General features: G+C 43.6%; 2 protein-coding genes across 3 annotated transcripts in view; one reads left to right on the top strand and one right to left on the bottom strand.

The window, feature by feature from the left end:
* Window positions 1–11,466: 11,466 nt before the first annotated feature.
* Window positions 11,467–14,825, bottom strand: LOC106731492 (stress-associated endoplasmic reticulum protein 1). Its single transcript, XM_075937715.1, has 3 exons — window positions 14,598–14,825; window positions 14,358–14,433; window positions 11,467–12,925 (listed from the first exon to the last, which is right to left on the bottom strand). The coding sequence occupies exons 1-3, from the start codon at window positions 14,679–14,681 to the stop codon at window positions 12,885–12,887; spliced, it is 201 nt and encodes a 66-aa protein (XP_075793830.1). The 5' UTR covers window positions 14,682–14,825; the 3' UTR covers window positions 11,467–12,884.
* Window positions 14,826–14,945: 120 nt separating this feature from the next.
* Window positions 14,946–22,703, top strand: part of EIF2A (eukaryotic translation initiation factor 2A) — a 39,322-nt gene continuing 31,564 nt past the window's right edge. Inside the window, exons 1-3 of one of the 2 annotated variants that reach the window (XM_006115938.4) lie at window positions 14,946–15,110; window positions 21,875–21,944; window positions 22,344–22,418. In XM_006115938.4, coding sequence (XP_006116000.1) covers window positions 15,083–15,110; window positions 21,875–21,944; window positions 22,344–22,418 — 173 coding nt within the window. In that variant the 5' untranslated portion in view covers window positions 14,946–15,082. The remainder of the gene's footprint in view (window positions 15,111–21,874; window positions 21,945–22,343; window positions 22,419–22,703) is intronic. The other variant, XM_025181160.2, reaches the window with a different exon arrangement.

Below are 22,703 nucleotides of genomic sequence, written 5' to 3' on the forward strand. Positions count from 1 at the left end.
TATTACAGGTCACCATCACTTCTGAATCTTTGCACCAACCTTTTGTTTAACTACTGCTTGTGAATCTCCCATGTATGGAGTACATGTATACCTTTGGTTCAGAGCATGAAAAGAACAACTGTGGATGTGTGAACAAACAGACACTGCTTACTAAAAATTTCCAGACTCAGGCATATAGTGCACGTCTATTCATGTAGAACTTTTAAAGCATTAACTGCTTCCAAGGTTGCTCAGTATTCTTATTCACAAGCTATGTCTACACTGCCAGTTTTGCTGGCACTGAGTATGCAAATAAGGCATGGATTAGCATATTTCCATGCCTCGTTTACATAATTTATGCAAGCCATTTTTGCAGAAAAAAGAGTAGTGTGGACATTTCCTTTTTGCGCAAAAACCCCTTTTCCCACCAGATCCTTATGCCCCAAAAAAGGAGGTTTACCAGCCTGGTGGGAAAAGGGGTTTTTGCATAAAAAGAAACGTCCACACTACTCCCCCCCCCCCCGCAAAAAAGGCTTGCATAAATTATGCAAATGAGGCACTTCAATATGCTAATCTGCACCTTGTTTGCATACTCACTGCCAGCAAAACCGGCAGTGTAGATGTAGCCACAGTATCTAGCTGTAGGGACTTTACTATGCCATTCTCTTGATCTGGGAGAGGCTCAGATATTACAGAGAGGAGCATCAGAACAGGATCCATAGGACAGACAGCTCTCTACACTGAAAGGTTAAAAACAAATGTCCTAGTCCATGATTAGGTTTTCAAGGTGCTATAGTAACAAGAATAAATAATAAGACTAAATCCACCTTGAGGGATCTAGATACTAGGGTTGCCAGGTGGCTTCCACAAAAATACTGGACACACTTGACATTACATCACAATTTACATTACATCTTATTCATTTATATTTTCTCATCTATATTTTCTCAATTTGTTTCCCGAACAGAAAGCTCAAATACTGGACCGTCCGGTGCAAAACTGGACACCTGGCAACCCTACTATATACTATGGCCTGCTTTTGAGAGAAACTGTCTATGACTAGTATCTCTGGATTAAGGTCCATGTACTTTTAAATATTCCTGATTTAAAAAATTGTTTGTGTGATTTAACAATAAGATTAGAGGGAGTCCACAAAGAACTAGGGTTAGTCGGTACCTTTCTAAATTCCTCCCTTTCCTTTCTCACAAAAATATGCTACAGTATTTAGGGAATAGTTTTGCTGGTAGGCAGGGGAAATAACTTGCTTATAATGTATCTCCACCTGCTGGCAGAAATCTTAAATCTGAATGCAGCAGATTAGCCTAGGGCATTTAAGACACTGTATTTACACAAGTAGGAAAAAAGTGGTTTCACAATTTTGACCCTAGCCATCTCTCTTTGTAACTACCCCCATTTCCTCCCCTTCACATCTTTGTCAGTTTCCATTCAGCCTTCTTGTTTCTTTCTGATCCGGTCTCTGTTTCAGATTGTAGCTGGGACACTGTAATTTGTTTTACCAGCAGATTAACTCATTAATTAAATCCATCTTTGAATATGCCCATCAGTCCTTTGTTTGTCTATCAGGATCTTCAAGGAAAGTCAGTTGTTGCATCTACTGGTTTGAAATCCCCTACGAATTGTGCGTTCTGCAGCACATACCAGCATTCCCCATAGCTGCCTATACTGGACTGTCCCTCCCCCCCACAAAAAACAAAATAAAACAAAACAAAACAGTTTCCTTGGCTCACTTCCCTCTCCCCTTCCAGACCAAGTTTGTTGCAATTTTCTGAGAAAAAAATGACGAGATTTTTAATTCAGCAAAATTCATTTTCCTCTTTTTAAATGAGCATGGACAATGATTCGGCACAAGAAAGTTCATCTTTTCAGGGACTTCTGAACACAGGAGCTAGGCCACGGGTAATATTTCTGCAAGTAGCAGTGCCTGTCAACATAATCTTTTCTTGAAGGACTGCTTTCTGTGGAAAACTGAAATGTGAGTTCTTATTCCTGAGACTTCCTGGGGGAGAGGGAGAGTGTAAAGGTCCCCTTTCTGACACCTGCCCAGAGTGACCTTTTACTAGAAATAAGGGAATCAGAGAGTAAATAAAAACTGGTTAGGATAAGACTGGGTATGTCTACACTTGCCAGTAGATTGGCACAGTTGCACTTGATGCAGCAAGTGTTGATTTGTTGGGTCTAGTGAAGACATGCTAAATCAATGGGAGAGCACTTTGGGAATACATTAATTTATGTACTCCACCTCCCCGAGAAGCATAAAAGAAGCCAACAGGAAAAACTCTTCCACTGACACAGCACAGTGTGATCACGTTGGTAAGTGGAGTCAATAATGTCACCTTCTTCAGTTATGTTATTCGCATAACTGAAGTTGCATAAGGTAGATGGATGTACCACAGTGATATAGATAAGCCCAAAAAAGAACAGATGTGTGACTGATATAAAAAGGGGGAAGAGAATTTAGCACTTGCCAATGGAGAAAATTAAGTTTTCCTGTGCATATGATTATACCATTAGTAGGTAACATTTGATTCGGCTCTGGTGAGGCCAGATCTGTAGTATTGTGTCCAGTTCTGGGCCCCCCACTACAAAAAGGATGTGGACACATTGGATAGGGTCCAGAGGAGGGCAACCAAAATAATTAGGGGGCTGGAGCATATGACCTATGAGGAGAGGCTGAGGGAGTTGGGTCTGTTTAGTCTGCAGAAGCGAAGAGTGAGGGGAGATTTGATAGCAGCCTTCAACTTCCGGAAGGGAGGTTCCAAAGAGGATGGAGAAAGGCTGTTCACAGTAGTGACAGATGGCAGAACAAGGAGCAATGGTCTCAAATTGTGGTGGGAGAGGTCCAGGTTGGATATTAGGAAAAACTATTTCACTAGGAGAGTGGTGAAGCACTGGAATGGGTTACCTAGGGAAATAGTGGAGTCTCCATCCCTAGAGGTATTTAAGTCTTGGCTTGACAAAGCCCTGGCTGGGTTGATTTAGTTGGGATTGGTCCTGCCTAGAGCAGGGGGCTGGATTTGATAACCTTCTGAGGTCTCTTCCAGCTCAATGGTTCTATGATTCACTAAAATTACCCAGTTGAGTTCTTTAACTTAAGAACAGCTGCAGAGCCATTTTGCCAATGGAGTTTGCAGAGTCACAAAATTATCATGTCCTCAAGTTGGGTTGTGATAGTTGAATCATGCTTGGCAATCCAAGGTCAGCATCGTCACGTATTTAAGGACAGAGAGATCCTGAATTTGACAGTACCTTCCCAGCTCTTTATTACTTTCCAAGAACTCTTTGGCCTAATGCATAAGCTGCTGTCCTGACTTCTTTCTTTCACCTGAGCCTCAAATTCTGCCCACCTCGACCAACTGGGCACTTAAATATTTCTAGGGAAAGTTACCCCTCCTAGTTCCTCATGCGATCTTATAGTGAGCTGAGGAAACATGCACCTATCACAACAGTATTAGAAATAACTGTTTCCACAACTAACACAGGGGTCTCAAGTTTAGTGAAAACTGAAATTAGCTTGCCATTTGCAAGATGGTGATTAAGTCACCTGCAGTAATATCCTCCTATAAGAGTATCCCAGTGTAAGCCCAAACAGTGTATTTAAACTCTCCCCTCCCACACCCCACCCCAAAAAAGCCTATTTGAACTTTTTCTAATACATGAAAAGAATCATGCAGGAAATAGTGCCTTGGATGTACTATTTGTCAAGCCAAGTTGGCAATGACCCTTTAGAAGGCCTGTTAAATAAAGCAGAGTCCCAAACTGTGATGCACAGAACATCTGCTGATAGTTCATGGTGCTGGCTCCTCCTCTGAGTTTCTAACTGCCATTTTGCATTAAAAGAGTGCAGTGAATACTTTCCTAATCTCATTTTTCCACTTAAGCAATTGGTGTAATTGCCATGGGGATGCTATCTGATCATGACTGGATCTGGAGGTGATTTTCATTATCTGGAATGGATGGCATGATGGTGCTTGAGACTTCTCTATTATTGTTGCTTTATTATCCGTATTTAGCTCTTACGGAGCACTTTTCATCAGAAGATCACAAAGTGGTGATTAGGAAAAGATTCAAGAAACCCTGATTTTAAAAAAAAGCTAAAATCTAAAGCAATGGACTTTCATGTAGGCATTGCTTTCTCCTGCTGATCCTAATAGTGATTGTTGTATTCATGTAAATACTTTAATACATTTTGGCTTTTTTTTTTGAAGAGATAATAAAGGAAATCAGCTGTTTCTCTCAGGATAATCTTGCTGCTCTGCCATCAGAAGTGGGGAGTGAGTCCATTTAGAGTTATAGATAATGCTGTTGCAAGAGATAATCATTGTGGCTTATTTGTCACTATCGTAGAAGACTATGGTCATCTTTTTCTGAGATTAACTGATCTGGCCACTGGGTGCCACTGTTGATACAATTGTTAAAGAGATATAAATTCTCCCCTCCCCCGGAAGTGGTACACTAAATTGTATTGTAGAGGTACTGCAATCAGAAACTGCAGGCAGGGCCGGCCCACAACATTTTTGCACCTGGGCCAAATGACGGGAGGGGAGCTCAAATGACGTCCCCATGCCACCTTTTCTCCTGCCTGCCTGTTATGTCTCTTGTGCCCTCCTTCCTCCAGCACAGCACTCCACCATCTCTGTGCATCTAGAGCAGAGAGAATACATATGCACCAGCAGCAGATACAATTTTGTACACTCTGGGTCCTAGTGGTGCCCTTTGCCACCCGCTGCCCCCAGTCTGGCACTTGAGGCAGCCCCCTTCGTTTGCCTCCTGGGAAGGCCAGCCCTGACTGCAGGATCTAGAAAAGGCATCTCTTCTCCACTCCTTATGGGGGAACAGTGGATGATTCCTAATACTCTACTTTGGAAAACTACTATACTTCCCCGTTGTCCACACATGTCCAGGCCCTCCCCTATATCTTTTTCCTCCTACATGAGTGTAAATCCAATTTCTCCTATGAATTGAGGTCCAACTCCTTCTTCCACCACACTCTGCAGGTACTATCCCTAACCTATAGTCTCCCTGTCACTGTGTACCATTACTCTTTGCTGGTTAGAGCAGGGGACTTGGGAGCTAAAACAAGATTGTATTGATTACTTTGATTGACTTCTCATCTTGAGGAAGTCACAACCTTTCTCAGTCAAACTTTCCCAAACTATAAAATGAAGATAGTCCTCACCAAAAACAAGTGTTAGGTTGGATCCAGGACAACATTCATGGCTGATTCCCTTTACCAAAAGCTCTATTCATGTAAATTATCAGGAGGCCTGGTGCATGTCAGTGGTTTTCTTCCATCAACACAAAGTTTTCTGATTTTTTGTTTTGGTCTGATTATATCCCGGCCTAATAGGAAATTAAGCATATAAAATCTAATAACTTACAACACAATAAAAATTGCTGAACCACACAATCAAATCATGGAAGTCTGCTTCTTTTAAAAGCAGCTGCACCTGGCACTTACTCTAACTCAGCTGCTGTATTTCAGACAAGCCCCATGAGTCATCAAGAGGAAAAAAGCTACCATCCACAGGAGAAACTGTGAACTACATCATGCAGCTACAACTGTTTTATTTATGATAAGAGGCTTGTTTCTTTTTGCATTATATGCATTAAGATTTTAAAATTAACATTCTGTTTTATGAAAGGTGACAAGTCCACCAAATCAACAAATAAAAGTGACATTCTGTTCATAAAAGCATGTGGCTTTACTGCTATTTAGCTTTGTTTAAAAGCTATTAGCAAATGTAATTGTCAATTAACTGCTGGGAGATCATCTGTAAATTATGGAATACTATAATAGAAAAGCTAGACTACTTTTGCTATGTATTAGCTCACAAATTGTGTATGCAAACTGTACTTGGCTAATTTATTTTGACCACTGCTTTCCTTTTTCAGCACTAATCTTTATTACATTTTTGCTGTGAGTTTTAATGCCACTTACAAAGTGTGAAGAGCAGTACTCTTGTTGGTGAGTACTTTTGCATATAGTTTTGACTAGTAATGCTTTCAGAACTGAAGTATCCCTGTCTGCTTAGAAGGACTGGCATGTGGTACAGTTATAAAAACCTATTGACAGGAAAGGAAAAGTCTTTTTTGATCTCTATAAAGATCAGTTGCTTGCTGAGTGAGTGTAGATTAGATCCTTGATAAACAGTAGCAAGTTATGTTCTGATGACATAAGAATCTGAATTTAATAGACAAATGCAAAGAAATTTTAATATTAAGAATAAAATATTATCCGGATTGTGCTCAAAGTAAATTCCTATAAGAATCAATCTTGCAGTCCTTAATGAGGCAAATCTCCCATTTTAATGGGGGGTGGAGTTTGACTGTCCTTGGTTAGGAGCCCTGTGTAATTAACTGAGCAGGATGCAGTGTTCTCTTTGTCTCAATTTCATTGCTTGGAGGGAGAAGAGCTTTTAAAATAACTTAACCACAGCTCTGTGGTTCAGCTTCCTTTTGTTAATGGAAGCACTTAACAGGTTTGTATGATTTTTTTTCTTTAAGGGAGGTGCTATGTAGCTCTGCAGAAGTATAGGAAACAGTACACGTCTTAAGGTGTTCAGTACCTTATTACTGAACTTAACAGCAGAATAGGCTGCTACATGTTACTCATGTCAAGCTTTCTGTCAGAGAAGTACATTGGATTGGTCAATGCATTCACTTCATGCCTGTGAAACAATTTTTTTCTAATTAACTTCACTTTTTGTAGAATAGTTACGCATTGTTACAAAGGAGGCAAGTTTCAAAGTTAAGTGTGGCAACCATATGGCTTTAAAAGTTTAGCATTGCAGAGCCCTGGGTAAGCAATGAGTCCTACCTCATGAATTACCTTTCCTTCACTTTTGAATTGCAAATACATTGTTTTAATATACTCACATGCCTTGGTCTCAGAGCTGCAATCTGGCTACAATCCTTTTTAAATGCAAAAATAGATACCATCATGCAATTGGGGAAAGACTCCCTCAGTGAGAGCTCCTCCCAATCTCAGATATATGTATATGGTAAAAATAAGGGTGTCCCTATTGTTGTTCCAAATGATGAATGGATTCTGGATGCGTCTATATTTACTGAGCTTGACCATTAATTGATTCTCATGCTCACATGTGGGGTGCAGATTCCCTATTCATTATTCTCTATTTGGAAATGGGACTTCACAATCCAGCTGCTCCAAAGCTCAGGATTAGTGCTGAAATCTATTTTCTCACGTCCCCTGGGAAGCTTAATCACTCTTTTTCTTTGAGCTCTATTCCCTTGGCTATTCCTATTTAACAGTCTGGAGACATGAGACACTCACAGTAAGGAATTCAGAATATTTGCAAGGTAACTTTTTAGGCACCCACATTTTTTGTGGCAAAAGCAGAAATTTATAGATCCAAAGAAAACCAAAATGTGCCTGTAGAAAAAATTTGCCAGCATCCTCACCACTCAGGGTCCTTTTTGGTTAGTTGGATCCCCTCTTTTCCTGCTCTTGTAACAAACTCTTTACAGCTTAAAAAAATCCTCTGGTAGCATTTTATAGACTAACAAAACATGTAGATGGTATCATGAGCTTTCGTGGGCACAGCCCACTTCTAGCTTCTTTGCAGCTTGTTTTGCTTCATTGGTCAAACCGTCCCAAGAGTGTGTGGTTTTTAATAGCAGCTTCTAATACGGCTCCCTTTGTTGTCTGCTGTGGAATTTCTATTGCTCCAACTTCTCTTCCTGGAATAACCAGTTTCTTTTACTAATGAGTTTCACCGAGATACGTTTGTTGATCTGTTAAGGCATAGTCATTCCATATTAATGACTTATTTTATTGTTGAAAAGCTTCAGGGGGCAGCCGAGTTACTCTGTATAGGATAAACTTAAAAAACAACCAATAGTCTGGTAATACTTTTAAATACTAACAAAACACGTAGATGGTATCATGAGTTTTCATGGGCACAGACCACTTCTTCATGATCTGTGCCCATGAAAGCTCATGATACCATTTGTGTTTTTGTTAGTCTTTAAAGTGCTACCAGACTATTTGTTGTTTAAATTTTTCGTATGTGGCTACGTCTACACGGGCAGCTTGTTGCACAAGAACTCTTCTGTGGAAGAGATCTTGTGCAAAAACTCTTCCACAAGAGAGCATCTACACTGCCATGTGCTTTTGTGCAAGAACATCCTTGCCAGTGTAGACGCTCTCTTGCACAAGAAAGCTCTGGTGGCCATTTTAACCATAGGGCTTTCTTGAACAAGAAATTCATGTTGCCTGTTGCAACACCGGCCTCTTGCGCAAGAACAGTCACGCAAAAGGGCCTATTCCTGAGCAGGAGCATCAGAGTTCTTGTGCAAGAAACCCTGATTTCATACATTAGAACGTCAGTGTACTTGCGCAATTCGTGGCCAGTGTAGACAGACCGCAAGCTTTTGCGCAAGATCGCACCAGTGTAGACAGGCACTAGTGTGCGTATAGTGAGGCCTTGCGCCTAGTGTGTAGCTGCTTTCAGGAAGGATGTGTAATACTGAGACTGCTCCCTGTGAGCAAATAGCTGATTGAGTGAAATATATAAATTCCTGCGGGATGATAGTCACATCATAACGTCACTCTGCATCCTGTGTGTAAGTTATACAAAGGTTTCCCCAACAGTCTAACTGAAATAATTCTATTTAGTCACTTCAGGAAGTTTGTTTCCTGTGCATTGAAGAAAAAACTCACTGGCCGATTTATCCAACAGATTCTGTATAGTAAGTAAAATATTGGCAGAGTAATACTAAAAGTTGAATGAAAATGTTGAATTATCCTTGGCATTGGTTCAGTAGGTAGAGTGATTACTTATGCTCTGTCCCTAAACCAGGCTATGTATTAACTACAATGTAATTCTATTTCATACAGCAGCCAAGCTGAAGTTAATTCTGGCTTGTGATGTAAAATAAGACCAAATCCTGCTTCACTTACTCACCACAGTTCCCATTGATATCTTCAAGACCACTTATAAGGCAAAGAGGATTTGGTGTTTCATCTCCACACTACAAGTGGGACCTCCCTTGTCCAGAGCCCCAGGACCTGAGTGGTCCTGAATGACAGTTTTCCAGACATGTGGAGTTCCACCTTCCTCCCCACTGCCCCCAGTCCAGCTGGGGATATGCTTCCTGCCCAGGGCAAGGACTATGTTTCCTAGCATGCTGCCTCTGGCTGGGGCTGCACTGCAGGGCAATGATCCTGCTGCCTTTGGCAGGACCATGCTCCCTGCTATGTCGGTTTGGTTGAGACTCTGCTGCCAGCCCCCACTGACCCTGCTGCCTCCAGCTGGGTGGGGCTGCACTCCCCACTGTGCCATCCCTGCTGCCACCAGGGCAGGGATGTGCTCACCTGTTGCCAGCCCCAGTTGAGTCTGTTTTTCCCCACCATGCCAGCCCTGATACTGCTGGGCTGTGCTCGCTGCCACCACCCGCCCAGCCCCTGAAACTGGCCAGAAGTACCATGGATATTGCTGGACCAGACAATCCAGGATTTCAGAGGTGCAATCTGTAGTTGATATAAACATGATAATCTGGTCAACTGACTTTCATTAACAGTATAGTACATGGTTTAAAAAAAATTGAAGTACTTACCTGCATTATCTCAGGCCTGGTCTACACCATGGCTACGTCTAGACTGGCATGATTTTCCGCAAATGCTTTTAACGGAAAAACTTTTCCGTTAAAAGCATTTGCAGAAAAGAGCATCTAGATTGGCACAGACGCTTTTGCGCAAAAGCACTTTTTGTGGAAAAGCGTCCGTGCCAATCTAGATGCGGTTTTGCGCAAGAAGGCGAAAATGGCGATCGGGCTATTGGGGCTTTTTTGTGCAAAACAGTTTTTAGCTGTCTACACTGGCCCTCTTGCACAAAAGCATTTGTGCAAGAGGGCTTTCTCCGGAGCGGGAGCAGCATAGTATTTGCGCAAGAACACTGACAATCTTACATTAGATGGTCCGTGTTCTTGTGCAAATTCAAGCGGCCAGTGTAGACAGCTGGCAAGTTTTTCCAAAAAAGCAGCTGCTTTTGCAAAAAAACTTGCCAGTCTAGATGCAGCCATGCATAAGTTTAGGTTGAATTTAGCTGCTTTTTTTGGAAAAACTTGCCAGCTGTCTACACTGGCCGCTTGAATTTGACAATCTTACATTAGATGGTTCGTGTTCTTGTGCAGTGTTCTTGCGCAAATACTATGCTGCTCCCGCTTGGGAGAAAGCCCTCTTGCACAAATGCTTTTTGCGGAAGAGTTTTTTGCCATTAAAAAGCTCTGTCTAGACAGGACCATTTGTTGAAAAAATCATTGTTTTGCACAAGATCCTATAAACCCCAGGGGTGTTTTTGGACAAATCTGCATAGTACCATCGCTTTCAGCAGAGCCATGCCACTTCACACCAGCTGAGGAACTGGCCTTATATGTAATGTTAGGGTTTCTATTATAGTTTCTAATGATCAGACCTATTTCTCTTTTAAGCATGAGTATTATACTGAAATGAGATGGAAACTGAATTCATCTGGCTAGTTCTTGCCTCTGCAAAATTAATGCCTAGAGTACAATTCCTATTACTTTATTAAATCTAAAGCTGTTTAGTATTAATCAAAAGCACTGTTAAAACTAAGTTACATAAGTTACCTTTCCAGGTTAACGATCGAATTGTTACTAGAGATGCGAACGTGTACCTGGTTAACTGATAAGCTTGGTTTCATGTGCATAGTTACACACCACCCCCACTCCTATGCTGCTGTATCTGGTGGGGGAGGTGGGAGCCGCCTTTAGAAGCGCCAGTGAAGAAGAGGCAGGACTATAGAGAGTGGGAGGCCGCTCCATAGGAGCTTTACAACAAAAACTAGGTATCAGCAGGGAATGAATCTGACAAGAGTTTCAAAGAATTTAAAGAAAAACTAGAATACTTAGCCTTACAGAAACTAGACATTACCATTTTCCAAGGGGAATAATGTGTAAAGGGACTTGCGTGACAATTGTGATACTCTTATCTAGAAACTCATTATTTCCTATTCAAGTTATGAGGTTCAGTGCAGCCATAAGGTTCAGGTGTTAAAAAATATTATCCATGTCTGACTAAAAATAAGCAACTACTCCATGTTTTCTCTAAGCTCTCTTATGGTGGTTGTTAAAGCAGGCTGGAGGCAGCCAACTCAGTTACTAAACAGTGAAGTATCAGAAAGAAAAGTCACTGGACTGAACAAAACTTAACATCTTGTTTAATCAAGCTTGCATAAACCCTGTGGTTCAACAAAATGCAAAGAAATTTATATTTAAATCCATTCTGACAAATATAGTAAGGCATTGCCTATTTCGTTTTAGTGCTATACATTAGTGATCTGCACACCAATTTAAAAGCTTATTTAATCAATAAAGCACATAGTATAGACAACTACAGTTGAAAAAATTATGAGCTAGTTTTCACATTAAACCAGAATATTAAGTTTGGAATGTTCAGCACCTACAAGTTTAAAAGTGAGACAATTCACATTTTAAAAGTAATTTATTTAAAATAGTACTGCAATTGTACACAAGCTTTCATTTACAAATTATACCAATTCTCAAAGACAGACTATAACTTGTCTGGCTAAACAGGGCAGATCCTCAAATATAAGGTGTCATAAGCCCACTAATTTCAAGTGGATTCAAACATGAGGATCTGGGACGAGCTGGCTAGCAACACATCCCTATATGAGTAGCATTGCTTATTTTTCTAGTCAATTCTCAATGTAACAAAATTTGAGTAAATGCTGGAGAGTAACAGACCTTTATTTTACCAAAAGAAGTGCATAATGGAAGACTGGCTTCATCTTTAAGTTAGACCTAGCTATTACAGCTTATGCTTCTGAGAGACTTCTACAATAAACTAGGTATAATATCACCAAGACAGTTTCAGCCTTACACACAATCTGATTTTTAGGGTTATCTGAATGCAACTGGGGTCTTTGTAGGGGAAATATTTAAGTACTAGAGACAAAGGCAGGTTTGGACGCAGTAGCTTGGTTCATCTGAAAACATGTTACTTCTCACATTTTATGGTGTATGAGTAAAATGGCATGGGTGTGTAAATGGCATGTGTATGATGGTTCCGAGTACATGCACAGAAATATCACCCGGTACTATTTTATTGATTGAAAGTAGTTCAAGAAGTATTTTCAGCCAAGTTATACAGTGCTGTCAAAAAAGTTCGACAGTTAACAACAGCACTTATAGCTGCTATACCCTTGTTAGTCCTAAAGTAGTCCAGAAGCATATGTTGCCTTGTCATGTCTGGTCAGTCTGATCAAGTAAAACCTACTATTTTATGAGGATGGTCATGCAAGAGGCATGGAATAAAGTCTTTTACCATAAGTATTTGAGCACTAATGCATTGCTACATAGTAAGACTAGGCTATAGCCACAAACTATGGTTCATTTAGATAAGCAATATAATGCAGCGCAGCCACTCAGCTTAGTTGTGCTTTAAATTCATAATACAGCCACTAAGAATCCTTGCTTCTCAGTTTTAAATAAAACCACTTCCATTTATACATAGAGTTAACAGATCAAGATTGGTGTTTACACAGATGTAGTAGTTCCTAGGTATTTACACTGCGTACAGCGTAATATATCTACACAAAACATGAATTTATACTTCACTAAATAAGTAGGTCCACGATTGTAGATCAATAGAATTTTATTGCTTTATACATGTGGTGCTTTTCAAGGCACTATGGTATTATATAGAAAAGTTGGAATGACTTGTGAAAGAACGTGGAATGACATATGGCCAACTCGGAAAGTCGTTGTGGAGCAGGACAGTATCATGAATTAAGTTTTTAGACCAGGGTATCAAACATTAGGAATGACAGTTCATTGTAATTCACAGGAAGATGAAAACAACTTGTTTAAGGTCAGCTCCTTCACATGCCCATCCTGATACTCTGAATAATTTGGAAGATAGCTGCAAGAGAAAAGATTAATTGAAATGATCTTTCTATTCAGCTTAAACAAATCATACATATCTTTGTTGATTCTTCCACGTATTAGCTATCACACATTCATGAAGGAATGCAATAAATGAACAATTTTGAAAAAACTGCTAGAGAACCCTTTAAAGGTATATTCTTAATGGTTTAAACATTGACATTTATATGGCACTTTTCAGCAAAGGAGACTGATCAAAAAAGAAACACAATGTTATCTAATATACAATGTAAAACAAGTTACTCTAAAAAGTTAATCATAGATATTACTAGGAACAACAGTAGGCATAGAAATTGGTTACTCTGCTTTAGCACTATACTTACAGGATAAAGGAATGAAAAATATGAACATAAACATACTTCTTCAAGTAATTTGTAACTTCATAGAGGAGACCGTTACATAATTCAAGTTGCATGGCTGAATGCCATACTTTAAGCAAGCTTAAGGATAAGCTCAAAACAGGTGGCCCACCAACAAGATATTCCCAGTTAATGTACTCACTTAAGTTAATATAATTATCAAATATACACCTAACTTGGTGACGCTGTTTTTAAATATTTTTATTAGGAATGTGAATTACTAGTCGACTGTCCGATAAGCTTATCGGATAGTTGACAATAGTTGACTAGTCGCTTCCCCCCCACCATGCTGCCTCTATCAAGAGGAGGCAGCAAGGGAGGAGGAAAAAGAAGGGGGTGCTTCAAAGTGACAGCACCATGTGGAACCCAGGTTCTGCCACTTTGAAACAGGACATACAGCCCAGGGCCAGCTGGGGACTAGACTCCCAGCTGGCCCAGGGCTGCACATGGCTTTTCAAAGCAGCTGCGCAACATGGAGTCTGGTGTCAGCGGGGGATTCTCCTGCTGACCCCTCAAGCTCTATAAGGTGCTGCCACTTTGAAACGCCACGTACAGCCCAGGTCCAGCAGGGGACTGCTTGAGTTCCCCACTGGCCTTGTGCTCCCTGCAGCAAGGCGGAGGCATGTATATCTATTGAATGAATAATCAATTCAAATCTAAACTGAACATCCCTATTTTTTATATCTTTCCCATTTACATACCTACATGATTTCTGGAGGGCCACCATGTTTGCTAAGATCAGCAAACACACAGAAAACCTATAATTGTGTGTGTAGCTTTTTTTCATTTTTTCAAGATGAGTCTCTCACATTAGTTTCCTCTAACTCCTGCTAGTGAAGTGATACCACCTGGGACACCCATCTGAGCTGCACACTAATCAGGATCTCTGTCCTGTCCCAAGAAAGGACAGTCACCTGCTGGGCTTTCTCCAGTGACGGGAGAGACAGCAGCCGAGGGGGGAAGCTTGTTCTGGCCCCGCCGCTCACAGGCAGGCCAAGGCCGGGCGGGCTGAAGGGGCACAGCATGAGGCGACCCCCGTGCAACGCTTACCTGAGCCACACACCACAAAGATGAATAGCGCCAAGAGCCAGGGCCCCACGGATGCCTTCTCCTCGGGGGCGTTTCTCTGCGGGGAGAGCAGCAGGGTCAGGGCCACCTCCCTCCAGCCAAGCCGACCCCTGAGGGCTCGCGCTGCCCCCCCCACGAGCCGCCCCCACCGGCTCCCGGAGAGAGAAAAGCGGTTTCCCCCCAGCCCAGCCGCGTGCGAGCGGCCCCCCCGCCGGCCCGTACCGAGGTCTTGGCGACGTTGCCTCGCTGGGTGATGTTCTTGCTGTGCTTCTCGTTCGCCATCCGGATCCGCTGCTTCGCCACCATCTTCCCCCCGCGCCGCAACCGCCGCCTCTGTGCCGGGCTGGGGGGGGGTCTCAGACAGCCAGCGCCACCCGCTGCTCCCAGACCGCTGCCAGCGTAAGCACTCAGCGAACGCCCCGCCCAGCGGAAGCGCGCAAAGCGGGGAGGGGGGACGGCGTCCACCCGGAAGGGAAAGCGCCTCCGCTTTCGCAAAGCCGCCAACCCGCTCGTCCTACCTCAGTGCTTCCGGGTCAACGGGCGGGGCAGCTGAGGCAGGAAGTTGCACTTCCTCCAGCCACACGACCGCAGAAGCCCACGTCGCCAAGGGGGCGGTTCCCGCTACCAGAGATCTGGGCGACGTGTATTCTCCCGAGCCCTTGAGTGGGCCTTTGACCCGGAAAGGGAAGTTCTGCATCCGTTCCAACATGGCGCTATCCACGCCGCTGCTGGCAGGTGGGTTCTGTGCCAACGGCTAAGGGCCGCGGCGGGTGGCGCCCGGACGAGCAGCGCGCTCTTCTGCTGAGCTCTCCCCGCCCCCCTCCTCAGCCTGCCTCGCGGGACGGTCCCTCCCGCCGGCCTCCGGCCCTTGCTTCCCACTGAGCTCCCACGCGCCCCTTTCTGGCCTGGCCTGGCCCCTCGGCACGTTCCCGTGAGTGGCCGCCATGACCAGTTTGCTCTGCCTTGTGGGGCAGGCGCACGCTGCCTTTCAGCCTGGCACCTCCAGGCACCACGCTGCCGTGTCGGTGCAGGCCGCCCTGCCGGAGAGATCCTACGCTGGCGCGTGCCCAGCGGGACACGTGCCCTGCGCGTGGGGATGCGTCTGAGCTGTGGGCTGCTTTGCTGTTGGTGGGATGGAGATACAGACCTGGAGCCGGTGAGGGTCCCAAGGGAACACCACAAGTTGGCCCATGTGCATGGTGACCATATTTTCTGAAGCAAAATTAGGGACATATTAGCCACACCACCTGCCACAGGAAGTCGCATCCCTGGAGGTAGTACTCCCGGGGTCAAGAGGGACACATGACCAGAAATAAAAGGTGGGTGTGACCCCTCTAAGAACTCCTCCTACCAATAGGAATAAGTTTGTCCCCCACAGAACACCCCCTGCACATGCAACTATACTGCAAGGCTGTGTCTACACTGGGCCACTTATTCTGGAAAATCAGCCGCTTTTCCGGAATAAGCTGCGAGCTGTCTACACTGGCCCTTGAATTTCCGGAAAAGCAACAATGCTCTACTGTACAAAATCAGCCGCTATTCCGGAAAAACTATTCTGCTCCCGCTCGGGCATAAGTCCTTACTCCGGAACACTGTTCCGGAAAAGGGCAAGTGTAGACAGCCCAGTAGTCTTTTCCGGAAAAAAGCCCCGATCGCGAAAATGACACTCGGGGCTCTTTTCCGGAAAAGCGCATCTACATTGGCCACGGACGCGTTTCCGGAAAAAGGGCTTTTCCGGAAAAGCAGCCTGCTAATGTAGACGCTCCTTTTCCAGAAATACTTATAACGAAAACTATTCTGTTTTAAGCATTTCCGGAAATTCATGCCAGTGTAGACACAGCCCAATAGTATTAACTTGGGAGGAGGGAGAGGAGGAGAGGAGAGACTGGGAGAAGTGTTCTCTCTAAGATTTTCCTTCCATGAGCGGAGTGCATTTTGTCTTGTGCACCAGTATTGAGTTAATGTGCGCTTGTTTGGATGTGTGCCACTATGGCCCCCAAGTTATTAATTAATATTTTATAAAATTCTCCCTTTTCCCTCTGCTGCCATGTCTCCCACCCTCCTCTTGCCCCATCTGCTCCCCTGGTGCCTGCTGCTGTCCCTCACCGTCCTCTGCTGTCCTGGCTCCTGCCCTTCTCAGACCTTTGGGGGCTTGACCCCTGACCCCATCCCTCTTGACCCCTGCACCAGCACTTCTCTTCCCCCTGTGTCCACTCTGTCCCACTCTGATCATCTATAGGTACCCCTCCTTCCCTTCTCCACCTGCCCTGTCTCTCTCTCTTCTGTCACTGTCCTCTCCCCGTGTCTGCCCTTTTGCTTCACCCCACAATTCCCTGGCACCTTCCTTGTGCCTCCCCTTTCCCTCACTGTCTCTACCCCCTTGCCCTCTTCCTCCTGGTGACCACCCCCTCACCACCCTCTGCCCCAGTTCCCCTCATGCCCCTCTGTGCTCTCACACATGACTTGCTCCATCCCCTGCCTTCCTTGTACCCACCCCTCTTTTCAATCCCTTTTCTCTTGGTACCCACTTCTCCCCTCTCCTCTTCCTCTCTCTTGCCCCCATTGCCCCTTTCCTCTCCCAGCATCACCCTGTTCCCTCCCTTTTCCCACCCCACTGACACCTTCCTTCTCTTTCCCCCCTCCTGCCCTTTTCCTCATTGTCTCCTCTTGGCCCTCGTGCATTTATCTCTATGCTGCAGTCTGCCCCTTGATGCCTTCCCCTTTCTTTTCCTGCCCTGCCCCCTCCTACACCTCCCAGCACAAGGCTTGACTCCAGCTGGAGCCGGGGCCACTTGTGGCTACCTGGACCGTGGTACTAAAAATAGCACCGCAGGTGGCCTCTGCTGCAATCCTGGCACCTGCTAAGCCCGAGCGTGCCCTGCCCTGCAGTGCTCCAACCGGGCTCTGTGTGACTCTTGCTGGGGCTCGAAGATGTGGAGGTTTAGGAGAAGCTCCGCCAGGTTTTGCCTTGGATCCGCCTGGCCCCTCAGCTGTGGCGGCAGCGGCTGCTGTACTAACAAGCAGCCTGGAGGTAGAGGAGGCTGTGCCACTGGACTGGGACCCTGCACGGCAGAGACGGTCTCGGAGGGAGTGGGGGGGGGCACATGGGAGGGGAAGGGGCTGCATACCATCAGCAGCTGGCCCGGCTGGCCACCGGCATAGCTCCAATGAGGTTTTTGGGGATTTTTTGCTTCTCTCTTTAGTGCAGCCCCCAATTAATTTTTCTGTGGGCCAGCAGCCACCAACCCAAAAAAGGTTCCCCCCCCCCATTATAGTTAGTCATATCAGAACACATTTATTTGCTTGCACTCATCTTAGCAAGTGATCCAGACTACTCTGTTTTAATGACTTGTCCTCTTTCTCTTTTTATTAATCCAACAATTTTTGTACTATCTGCAAACTTTATCAGTGATGATTTTATGTTTTCCTTTAGGTTATTAATAAAACATATTAAATAGGGCTGATAGATGGTCCTTGTGAAATCCGGGTGGAAACAACCCGCTTGAATAGGAGCTCCCATTTACAGTTACATTTTGAGATCTGTTGGCTAGTTTTTAATCCATTAAATACAAGCCATGTTGATTTTGTTAGCTCTAATTTTCTAATCAGAAATGGCAGTACTGTTACCAGATTTGCCCAATACTCTGGGGTATGCTCATTTACTAGGGTTCCTCTTATAGGACTGGGTCAGTGTGCTGCTTGTGCTTACTTGTGCTCTCCTATGGAGCTGAATTCTCCCTGCTGCCAATTCCCCCTCCCACTGGAGCTCTCCTTTAGGAACTAGGTTCCTCAGGATGAGGTTCTTCCCACCTTAGCAACGCACACAGACACTCACATCCACTAAGGGAGCACTCCTGAGAAGACTGGGTAATCAGAAATCATAAACTGACCCCTCATATGTCCCTGGACTCAGCTGGCTGGGTTTCACAGCAATGCCACACTGCACCCTCATGTGCCTTTGGACTCAGTGGACTGGATTAAACAGCACTTTAAGCTTCCATCCTCATATGCCCCCAGGTTCAGCACTTCCCTGTCCCCACTTTCACACCACAGTCATTCGCAGGTAAACCACACGATGAGCAAACCGCACAGGATTTTGGGCACTACAGGAATCTTTAGCTTGGGTACAAGAAGCATTGTTGCAGAGCAAATGGGGAAGCCAAAACAACAGTCCTTGAGGAAGAGTGAGCAAAAGAGAGAAGCAATCAGCTTAACAATTAAAGGTATTATATATGGAGCCAAACACACAAAACAGTTATAATATTACATCTAACAGTTACAATATTAAATCTAAATTGAAACTGATTACAAATGTTAGGGATAGCTAACCATATCACAGTTTAGATAGGGCAGAGTCAGGAGGCTAGGCAGAGAGAGGTAGTTGGAGGAGGGAGGGGGGAGAGAGAGAGATGCCTCACCAAGCCGAGGAGCTTGCACTGATTGGGGTTGCCAGATGGTGATGGGAGCTGGGTGTCCAGAGGGCAGGAGACAAGCAGAGTCCCAGCACGATCAGACAGGAGATGAAGAAGTCTCAATGGAACTGATGCAGTTTAAATCTAGGTATCAGAACAGTTTTTCTTGGGCAAAGATAGGAGCTTTTTTTATAGGGATAGGACAATAGTTTGAAGAGAACACTGGATTTCTTTATGGGTAAACAGACAATACAGACTGATCACACCTGGTGATTATGGAAGATGTTCCTTGAAGGAGCTCACAAAGCAACTAGGTCATTTCAGTGTTTTGGATGTCAATAAGGGCCATTAGTAGAATTGGTGTGATAATGACTAATTTGGGTGTGAGCAGGCCTGCGTTCATTAGCATCTGGAGCAGAGATTTCCCATCAGTCAGTGCTTCTCTGCTTTCGGTATCCCATAGTTCAGTCTGGTTCCTGCTTTGGAAGAGCTGGTCTCCATTCTGTATGCTAATGGAGATGACTCTCTGTTCTGTCTTCCATGCAGATGAGGCTGGGGTGTTTCCTTAATTGTATCACCCTTGTCTGAAGCAGTTTAGGTGTGTCTTCCCTGGCCTTTTCATTGCTTTGTCTTTGATTCTAGCAAAGGCCTGAGTGAGGGGGATGGTTTTCAATGAGTGTCACTCCCTGGCTCCCCAAGAGCACAGGGCTGGTAGGTAACAGTAATTGCATCTAAACATGAATTAGTCTGACAATATTTATTTTCCATAAACCCATATTGACTAGCTTTAGTTTGAGTACTATCTTTAAATTCATTATTTTAATTGAGCACCTTCTAAACTGTTAAGTTATTTTGCCTAGAATCAAATTCAGTTTTCCCTTCTGTTCTTGGATTAAAAGAGAGAGAGAGAGATTGATGTAGCATTTTTAATGTCAGTATCTCTACTGAGCTACAATAGTTTATTCAATGTGTATATTTCTGGGCAGAGACCTGCCTAACTCCAGGAGCCAGCCCAAACTGGGACTGAGGAAGTCCTGGCTCAGGCCGGCTCCGGAAGCCATCCGTGCTGTGGCTCTGCATTTTAAATATAATAAGAGCTGCCAGGGTCTTACTACATTTAAAATGCAGAGGCGCAGTGATCAGCGCAAGCTGGGACTGCTGGGTTCTGGCTCGTGCTGAGTCCAGCAGCCCTTGTTTGCAGCAGACAGTTCTGTCTGCTGCAAACGGGCTGGTGCCAGAGCAGCCTCTGTTCGTAGTGGACAAGGTTGACCGCCACAAACAGAGGCTGCTCCTGCACCAGCCCCGTTCGTGGCAATCAGGGCTGGCCTCAGGCAGCAGCTGCTCCGGCAACAGTTCCATCTATGGCCAGCCCTGACTGCTGCAAACAGGAGCTGCTTGGCAGCAGCTTCCCCCTCCCACTTGCTGCCTCTGATAGAGGCAGCAGTGGAGGAGCAGGTGGCACCCCGGAGACAGTGTTGTGAGGAACCAGCTTTTAAGCCAGCTCCTCCCAGCACCAGCTCTGGCCCTCCCTCCCCCCGCTGCCTCTCATAGTGGCAAGGGGGGAGATGCTGCAGGGAGCATGAGTCCAGCGGGGACTGAAGCAGTCTCTTGCTCGCTGTGGCTGCTTCAGCCTTTGGAATGTATAAGAGCTCCGTGGGCTTCCCCCCCACCCCACAGAGGTGGTGCTTTTAAGCTGGCTGCTCCCCACCTTCCTGCCTCTCTCTGATAGAGGTAACAGCGGTGGGGTGGTGGGGGGAAGCGACTACTTGACTATCCAATGGTCTTACGCTTATTGGATAGTTGACCAGTCGCTTACATCCCTCAAAAAATATATCATCCAAAATGTACTATTTATATAAATTAAATATATTAAATATATCAGCCAAAATGTACAAAGGCTATTAGCCAGGGGATAGAAATGGTGTCCCTGGCTTCTGTTTGTCAGAGGCTGGAGATGGATGGCACGAGACAAATCACTTGATCATTGTCTTCGGTCCACCCGCTCTGGGGGACCCAGTGCTGGCCTCTGTCGGCAGAGAGGCTACTGGGCTAGGTGGACTTTAGTCTGACCTAGTACAGCCGTTCTTATGTACTGCTATGAGGATATCACAAGTCCAGTTTTGTTTCTGAAATCACAAAACAATGTAAAGATGCCACACTTACCAAAAAGTCCCAACTATCTTCAATATCCCATGAAAATACATAGTATTTAATTAATGTTTATGCATGTCTATTATCATGGGATATCAAACTTCTTTAAGTGTGGTCACTTTACATTTGTTTTGTGACTTTAGTAACAAATTTGGAATATTTTTTGGAAAGTCAGCCCATCTGATTTTTTTTTTTTTAATTGGAAAGTCCTTCCTAATGGGTAGTTTAGAAGTGAATCTAGATGTCTTTCTTAATTTATTGACAGGCTACAATAGCTGAAACAAGGCAACATTGCATAAAGCACATTGCAGAATTCACATTCCATTTTCTGCCAATGTTTATTTCTTATTTGCTTCATTCAGAGTTTAATTTTCAAACTCAAATTTCACAATGGGTTAAATCCTGTCTCATGTCAGCCTGATTTTTTTGCTGGCATCATCTTTAGTTTTGGCTTTTAATCCTCTCTTTGTGGAATATTCAGATATCATTTCGATACCATTATACAGGTTTGTTGTTGTGCTACTTTTGTGTTAACTCAAAATCACAAGACCAGTATTAAGTGCTTCCTAGAAGATTGATGGGAGTTGAGAGCATTCAGCCCCTTGTAGGCTCAGGCCTTATGTAAGAACACTTCATTTCTTGTGTAGATAAGAAAAGTATCCAGTTCATTTTTGTTCTGTTTCTTTTACAGAAGTAGATATTTGGCATGTTTGATATTTTTGTTAGTAACCAAAGAGATTTTGATGTCAAGGTTTGTTTTAGAATCAAAAGAAAATCATTTGACATAGAATAGTTATCACTCTTGAGGTTCCAATATAAGCCTCATTTTGGTTACTCCTCTAAGATTCATAAACAAGGAAATATCAGCCTCAAAACTGAGATATTAGCTAGCTCCAGACTTTTTTCCAATTTAAAGTGAAAACTTTTCTTTTCTAGTGCGAGGATCTGAAGGATTCTACCTGGTGAATGGACCACCTAGTTTTACTGAGAATACAACATTGCAAAGGTACTCGTTCTAAAAATTGCATCTTTTGCAGAAAATAATAGTTTTTCTAAATATTTTTTTTAGAGTTTTAATTTGGAAAAAAAGTAATGGAGTACCAATATCTAAAAATTAATTAATTTTATTCTAAGCAAATAACTTAGAAAATGGAGGAAATGGGGGCTTTATACTTGTGTACACACCAATAATATTTATATTTGTTAGTTAACTATTGCCCCCACCAGACCAAGTAAGTATAATTACAAAGATTTTGTCATCTCTATTATAATATAAACACTCCCCAGTAATTTCTAGAGCAACATGTGAACTGGTTGTAATACTGTTTTTTATCTTGATTTTATGAAAGAGACCATTTTGTGTGATTTATCTGACAATGCATGTGTATGTTTTGGTTTTTTTTAGGGACTTCGGGAAAAACTGCAAATTTTTTACTTTCAGTAAGGATGGTTCTCTCTTTGCATGGTGCAATGGAGAAAAGTCAGTGCATCTTTTATTATTAATGATTTCCTTTAAAATGTTATGGGATCTGGAGTTATATTGTCGTATGTGCATAAGCACTATAAGTTAACACTATAAAGGCACTTTTTGTACTCCAATTGCAGTGGTAGATTTAGTATTTAAATTACTATATTAATTATTTATTATTGATTTCATAAATGTATAAGCCATCGATCACAATGGAATCTGGAAGTGCTTTTATCAGGGTCGATGTTTTTGTTTACATTACCTAGTAGAAATTATCCAGTTCTCAGTCTTGGGACT

The sequence above is a fragment of the Pelodiscus sinensis genome, chromosome 10 (assembly GCF_049634645.1).
Source record: "Pelodiscus sinensis isolate JC-2024 chromosome 10, ASM4963464v1, whole genome shotgun sequence".
In the NCBI taxonomy this organism is placed as follows: domain Eukaryota; kingdom Metazoa; phylum Chordata; order Testudines; family Trionychidae; genus Pelodiscus; species Pelodiscus sinensis.